The sequence below is a fragment of the Alligator sinensis genome, unplaced genomic scaffold (assembly GCF_000455745.1).
Source record: "Alligator sinensis unplaced genomic scaffold, ASM45574v1 scaffold546_1, whole genome shotgun sequence".
In the NCBI taxonomy this organism is placed as follows: domain Eukaryota; kingdom Metazoa; phylum Chordata; order Crocodylia; family Alligatoridae; genus Alligator; species Alligator sinensis.
The window spans coordinates 2369714-2377513 of NW_005842061.1; the positions used below are offsets into that span (position 1 = coordinate 2369714).

At 41.6% G+C, this 7800-nt stretch overlaps 1 protein-coding gene across 4 annotated transcripts in view; it reads right to left on the reverse strand.

The window, feature by feature from the left end:
- Nucleotides 1-7800, reverse strand: part of VPS26A (VPS26, retromer complex component A) — a 24539-nt gene that overhangs the window by 705 nt on the left and 16034 nt on the right. For all 4 annotated transcript variants that reach the window (XM_006023139.2, XM_025203564.1, XM_025203562.1 and 1 more), the window contains 4 exons: nt 4853-5017; nt 4084-4190; nt 2856-2924; nt 990-1132 (listed from right to left, as the gene is read on the reverse strand). In XM_006023139.2, coding sequence (XP_006023201.1) covers nt 990-1132; nt 2856-2924; nt 4084-4190; nt 4853-5017 — 484 coding nt within the window. The remainder of the gene's footprint in view (nt 1-989; nt 1133-2855; nt 2925-4083; nt 4191-4852; nt 5018-7800) is intronic.

Consider the following 7800-nt stretch of genomic DNA (forward strand, 5'->3'; position numbering starts at 1 on the left):
TTCAAACTTCCTATGGCCTTGTCTACATGATTTAAATGCTGTTTCTCTACATTACTTCCCTCTTGAAATCACACAAAAGGGCCCATCTTCACTCCCTCAATATATTCCTCAGTTTCATATTTGTCATTTTATGCTTAGAACCACTCTCAGCCCGTGTTTCTTCACTCAGCATTCATTAAATACAAAGTTAATTTCTCTAAAAGCACCAACAAATCCCTTAGTCATAGAAGTGGTAACGTAAGAATGACGCTGTAGTTGTAATGATCCAGGAATTATTCAAGAGATAAGGATTTCTTTCATCCGACCAACTATATAACTAGGATAGAGTTAGTTTTGCATTTGAAAGCTTGTCTGGCTATCTCCTGACTATATAGTTAGTCCAATGAAAGATATCACCCTAAGAAATTCTTGCCTTAGTCACAGAAGGCAATTTTTATGTTCATGGTCTTTTCTGAAACTTTAGTTTTTTGGGTTTTTGTTTTTTTAAATCTAAAAGGGGTATCTGCTGTATTTTACAGAACCAAAACTGTTCTCCACTGAAGTAACATCCATTACCCCTTATGACTAGGGACCTACCCAAGTTCTGGTGGAAGTTTGCAACACAGCAGTGCCTTTATATTGCAATTTTCACTGCGTGCCCCACCTCCACCCCCCCATCCACCGGGTGGCCAAAAAGCAATTCATGTCAGTTTTTGCCTCTCAGCCACTCACTGGCAGGGAGGGGAGGGATGCAGCCAAATGCAAAGTTAGAAGTGCTGTTGCACCATGAACTTCTGCCATGATTTAAGCAGGTCCCTACTTATAATACCTCTTCTAAAGTGTTTTGTACACAGTGTTAGGTATGCTGAAAGCCAGAAATAAGAGACATGCTTTTTCCATTCAAAGCACGAAGACAACTTGTTTACACTTCCAAGTAGGAACATTTAAATTTGTCCACACAGTTCTAGAAGTGACCATGCAACAAAGTTCTAGTTTGCACAGCACTGTACCTGTTGTTTGAAGTATCGTCTGTCTTCTTCATCTACAAGCACTAAATTCAAAAAGTATCTCACAGAAAATTTTTTGTTCACATCCCTCATTGTAGGAGTTGGGTCATAGCCTGCCAAGAAGAGCCTTATAGGAATTGATTCACCTTAAGAGAGAGGGAGGGAAAACAAAGGAAGTTAAGTTCCTCCAAAATGAAACTAATTATGTGACTACAGTTCACAGACTATATGACTCAGTTGTGGGGAACCTGGCAATTACCCAAACACACTCTATAGATTCTAAAGGCAGAGGTCATCTGCAAGAAGAACCACTGCTATAGGCTGAGTAGTAGTTTAAGAGCTCTTTAGCCAATGGTATCTATCAAAAGGCACAGACAGAAAGTCTGAATCTTATAAAACTATTTGAAAAACTGCTGCTGCTAGCTCAGGGTCAGCAACATAATTCATCACTGATCAGTCAGTGTTCTTTAGCCCTGTCTTAAACACATGAATGTGTGTCATGGAAGTAAGTTTTTGTTGCAAAAATTTCAGCTCTGCCTCTAAATATCCCTAACAGAAAGGGCAGCTTAATCTACCACTGAGAAAGGGGCTCCCTAAAAAAGCCATCTAATCCTCCCCTCCTGATTTATCCACTGCTTTCCTGTCTTCCATCAGTTCTCAGATTTAATCCCTGATCCTTCTCTCCCTCTAGTCCTACCCTGTCTTCCCCAATACCTTCTCTAGAAGCAAATTTGAATGTAAAGTAGTGCATATCCTTTTTCAAGAATCAGAATTGCACCAGATCTGCTTCACTTATTGGATGCACCAAGTCTTTGTGGTCTCCAACTCTCAAGGTGTTTGCTGCCATATCCCAGAAAGGAAAAATTTTCCAAGGACTTGTTAACACAAATTTGCACTAAAGACTACTCCTGCAGGGACACATTTATGACTAGTTTTAAGCCAAGGTGAGGGTTTCCAGCACAGGAGTTTAAGCAGACTTACGGTAGCCTGTTTAACAATGTTGATCCAATTCAGCTAGAATAGGTTCTTTAAAAAAACCCAATAAGTAAAGAAACAACTTTAGCTAGCCTAGTATAAAACTTCCCATTTATACCAGACCTAAAGAAATATTTCCCACCTAGTTTAGAAGCAACCAAGTATTTATAGTTCAGCAGCTAACTACTATCCCTTAGAGCAGCAGGGGGTTAACCATTTTGGCAGGAGTGCTACAAATTAAGCCCTGGTATTCCCTAAGTGCTACTCCAATCCCCTTCCCCTGCTGAATCTGTTGGATTGCTCTGCTCCCTCCACTATCTGCTGCTGTTCTCCCTGCTTTCTCCCCATTCTCCCATGCATCTCAGACACAGGCTGTTTGTGCCACGGGTTGGCTACCCCTACCTTAGAGCACTTAGTTGTAAGCTTATGCCCTGACAATTGCTTAGAAGCCTAGTGAAAGTCTGCTTCCAAAGGGCAGATATGAAGAATAGAGATGGAAATACTGTCAGAATTTTAAAAATGGAAGCAATACAGTCAGGTAAGAGAAGGTGAAATTCTTAACTACCTAGATAGGTAGTTGAGTGTAGTAGAGATAAGTTTGAATGAGAACCCAAAATCTAAGCATCCACAGATACAGATTTTGCTGGGATTAGAAGAGAAATGAATTTCTGATCCCAGGAAATTAACGAAGCCCCAATCTATAGATCACCACAACTATTCCACTACTAGTTCTGGATATTACGTTACACAATACATCACTTCTATAACCTAATTAGAAATTTAGTTTTCCATGATAACCAACTCTGTCCCTACAAAAGCAAACTCATCTTTAGATACACATGCATTTTAGATACTATTTTAGATTTGTTTAGATATTTCCAAACAATTATTTACCTTTAACAGGTGCACCATCCATGATTTCATACTTCGCAATGGTTTCAGTCTCTGTTGTGGTACTGGGTCCTGATTAAATAAAGTGTACCTTGTGTTCATTTGATAATTTAAATTTGAATATTTACTTAATAGCTGCCTCCCTCCCCCAAATGTAGGTCTTCAAAACAAGAGTCCTAACATGGCAATCCCAACTCAACAGCATTTCACAATCAAGTGAAACAATTCTGTTCATCTTTGTCTTCTGACAAAGGAAGACCATTTCATTCCTTAACTTAATTCACCACACTGCATCCAAGAGGGTTTCTGATCCCCAAAGGGTGACACTAGTTATGCTTTGCAATAATTCAGCCATCTCTTTAGAATTAAGAATTAATTTTACCAACTTGAAGGCAATTTTGTAAGAAAATTAGAGAAGAGTAATCCCTCAAAAGAACAGCGAGAGTATCTCTGTAAGGAAAGTCCAGTCTACCACCAGTAGTTTAGCAAGATAGGGTAGGGCCTTCAGAATTTGCAGAGTAAACAGAAAAAACACCAAAATACTTTTACCCTGTTTTCATCTTCATACCATTAAAGCAGTTAAGTTTCAGAAACTAGTTGTTTGCTTTACATATTACAGATTTATGCAGTCCATCGTGGGAGTACATATAGTGACTAAGGCCTTTAAAAATCCTGACATTACAAAACAGTTCCTTTCACTTTTGTAAACACCTATTTAAACTGCAGATATTTGAAGACAGGATGTCAGTTAAAAGCAGCAGCATCCCTACCTCTTTAAATGAGTGAAACCTGATAAACATACTTGAACTCCAAGCTGTCCTCAAGTTTGACCTTTCCCATTTTGCTGAATATTTTAGATTTAGGTCTTTTTTTAAAAAGCCTGGAAGGGCTATTTAAAAGCAGATAGGCTACCATGCATGGAACACCAAATGCATGTTCCTGCTGTTGCATAAGCCCACCAGGCTTCCCCTGGATTTTTTTTTTTTTTTTTTTTTTTTTTACAGGAACCAAAGACAGATAAATAAAACATTTAGAAAATTTAATAGGGGCCCCGCAGGCCGGATAGAATGGCCTTGCGGACTGGATGCGGCCCGCAGGCCATGTTTTGCCCACCCCTGCCCTAAGAGGTGGAACGGGGCATGGCTGTGGAGCCACCAGGGGATGTCATGGCCACCCCTGGACACGTAGCATGCTACAAGTTACCAGTTCACTTTACTTTTACTCGTCTTACCAATTCCAGTGATTTCTTTTTTAATCAGCTGCAATTCCATGTGCTGAATTTTTATCCTGACTAAGAGGAAATAAATTTTTCCAACAATCACATCCTTCAAGTGATACCTTTAGAGAGAACAAGGAAAACATTAGGTTAAAGGCTCACCAAATGCCAATTTTACATGCTTAAAAACTTAAAATAATGCATCTGCTTAAATAGCTTATTTCTGAAACAGGAAGTTTTGATTTTTCTGCTAAGCTAATTTATGAACTACCCATATGAGGCTAGAACAGTGTTTCCCAACCTTTTCCAGCCTAAGGCATGCTTACATTAATACAAAATTTTCCACAGCACACCTGTTAAGGCATTCCCCACCCTCATACCTATTGTAGCTCATTGCCACAGCAAAACTGTGCAGCATACCTGTTCATTTATGACAGCACACTGGTTGGGAAACACTGGGCTAGAACGTTCCCATGACTGTAGTTCCAGCTGAGAATGCACTGCAGTCATCTAAGCAGATACTACAATTTCAGAAGCTAAGTCAAAACTACTAGCAAGTTTGCAAGAGAACGGACATTAGCACCCTAATACTGCACCTATATTACGTTTCTGCAGTAGTTGCTATTTGCCTTCATCTTGCATTTGTATTTAAGTAATTTTTATCTATCTCAGAACACATGACTGACACTATAATCAGATGTTATGGACTTAATTTACATTACACTTTCCTCATCCCAGCTGCAGTTTCAGCATTTCTACTTGTGCTTTTTAAAACTGTACTTACTTTGACTTGTTGTATTCAAATTCTATATGCAGGCAGTCTTCAATGCCTACTTCCATTTTAATAGAGTTGTTAACATCTGGATATGTAGCAAGTTGGTGAACAATAAGGTCATACTCTTTTACCAAGTCTGACAGTCTTCTTACTATTGTCACTTTAAGAAAGTACCTAAAAAGTACAGTTAGTAGAAACTCAAGTTATGCAAAATGTATTATTTATGGCTGAAGTGACCAAGGTAGCCACATCTAACAAATTAAAAATAAGTTTATAAGCAGATGATTTTACTTTTAGTAATTACACCTCCATTTCTTATTAAACCCAATCTACAGAATTGCAAACACTATTTCACAAGGCTACAAATGTTGCTTTCTAGATCTCCCCCAAAGATATCCTAGTCTCTTTCCTAGTCTGTCATATCAGTAAGCTGGACATGAGTCAGTGCATGCCCTTGTTACCAAGAAGGCTCACAGCATACTGGGCTTCATTATTAGGAGTGTTGCCAGCAGATCAAGGGAAGTGATCATTTCCCCTCTATTCAGCACTGGTAAGGCCACATCTGGAGTACTGTGTCCAGTTTTGCGCACACACCCCCCCAAAAGGATGTGGACAAGTTGGGCAAGTTTGGCAGAGGGCAACAAAAATGGTTCAGGGGCTGGGACACATGACTTCTGAGGAAAGGCGGAGGGAACTGGGCTTATTTGGTCTGCAGAAGAGAAGACTGAGGGGGGGATTTGATAGCAGACTTCAAGTACCTGAAGGATGGTTCCAAAGAGGATGGAACCAGACAGTTTTCCATGATGGCAGATGACAGAACAAGGAGCAATGGTGTCAAGTTGCAGCAAGGGAACTTTAGGTTGGATATTAGGAAACTCTCTCAATAGAAGGGTGGTGAAGCACTGGAACAGGTTACCTAGAGAGGTGGTGGAATCTCCAGCCTTGAAGGTTTTTAAGGTCTGGCTGGACAAAACCCTGGCTGGAATGATCTAGTTGGGGATGGTCCCAATGCGAGCAGGGGGTTGGACTAGATTATCTCCTAAGGTCCCTTCCAACCTTAAATTTTCTATTGTTCTGTTTCCTAGACTTTCACAGCTACATCAGTGCAACAGTACCACTACATGGAAAATAACAAAATTTTGATATTTGCAGTGGAAAATTCACCACTTGAAGAGGGAAAACAAAAACAAAAAAAACCAACCAAACATACAAACAAAAAGCAACCAGGCTACACCTTCCTCCTAAACTTTTGCAAGTAACAGAGTAACAGATCAGCCTCCCCAGGGGACTTACCATCTGTAACTCAAACTAAAACAGCTCCAAATATGCAACAACTATACAGGAGAACCTCATAAAAAAATTAGAAGTCATCATCTTCACCTCACGTACTCCAAAAGGGATTAAGTGAAACAGGACATACTTACCTATGATACTGACCTAAACAAACTAACAAAAGAAAAAAAAAAACTTGTTCATGCTCATCTCCCCCACTCTCCCATCCTAGGAACTTTTTATACGCTTCCAAATCCTGGCACTCATCATATCCATCTGCAGTATCCTTACTGAAAAAAACTAATCAGGATCTATAGAAATCCTGAAAGCTTGTCACTCAGAGCCACTTTTTTCTGCGAGACAGACTTCATCAAAAGATCTGGAACATAAACCACCTCTCCTCAAGAAGGCCATACTACCAACCATGGATATCTCCAACCACCCCATAGCAGGAACGCATAACTGCTTTCCTGAAATACCTACAAGAACACAAACTATACTCAGATTTGCAGCTATGAAGCCGAGTATACAATTACACAAAAAAAAATCAGCCAATTCATCCTCACCTACAACTTCATTTTCAACAATGGGAAGGAGAAATTTTAGAAATAACTCACACCACAACTGTGTTATATAGATGTTATTTTCATGACCTGGGGCAGAACACCTGGACTTGCTTATTGACTTCCACACAGGTTCAGCTACCAGCCTTTGATCAAAGTTACACTAGAGTACCCTCACAGGGCACATCCACACATGCAAGCATGTGCGCTTGCAACAGCTCAAATAGAAGCGGTGCAAATTTGAGCTGGGGCTTTTTGCCTCAGCGCACGTGCTCGGACATGCACTTTGCTGTGGAACAAATTGTGCCACTTGGGGCAAAATAACCCTGCCTGGCTCCTCCCGTATCTTCAGCCAGGGGAACTAGAGCCCGCTGTCCCCAGCAGTATAAAAAGCTGCCCTGTCCTGGCCCCAGCAGTATAAAAAGCCACCCTGGCAAGTAGCTCAGGGCTACTAGCTCTCAGGAGCTTCTGGGGCCCAGCCAAATGGTACCTGGGGACACTATCCCTTGTGCCAGCTGGACTGCTGCAGCAGCCCTGAGAGTTTCCTGCACCCTCTAGCCACTGCAGTCTGACCGTGGGGGCTGCTGACTGGCTGTGACCCGCTGTGCACCTGCCAGACCCATTTGGGCCCCCTGCCTAGCCATCTAGGCAGCTATCACCCGGAAGATGTTCCGGGTGTGGTGGCCTGCTTTGAACTGTGAAAGCATGTCCTCCTGGCCCCATTTGGCCAGGAGGTCAGTCACAGCCAGATGGGCCCAAGGTGCCAGCTCTGAGCAAGCAGGGTCATAATTTCATAATTCTTAGGGTTAGAAGGGACCTAAGCAGATCATCTAGTCCAACCCCCTGTCATGGGCGGGAATGGATGCTGGTGTCAAATGACCCCATCTAGGTGGCTGCCTAGCCTCCTTTTGAAGACCCCCAGGGTAGGGGCAAGCAACACTTCCCTTGGAAGTTGGTTCCAGCTCCTAGATGCCCTGGCTGTGAAATAGTGCCTCCTGGTGTCTAGCCTGAATCTACTGTCAGTCAACTTATGGCTGTTGTTCCTTGTTACTCCTGGTAGTGTTCGGGGGAACAGGGAATCTCCCATTGCCTGCTGGATCCCCTTGGCAAGTTTATAGGCGG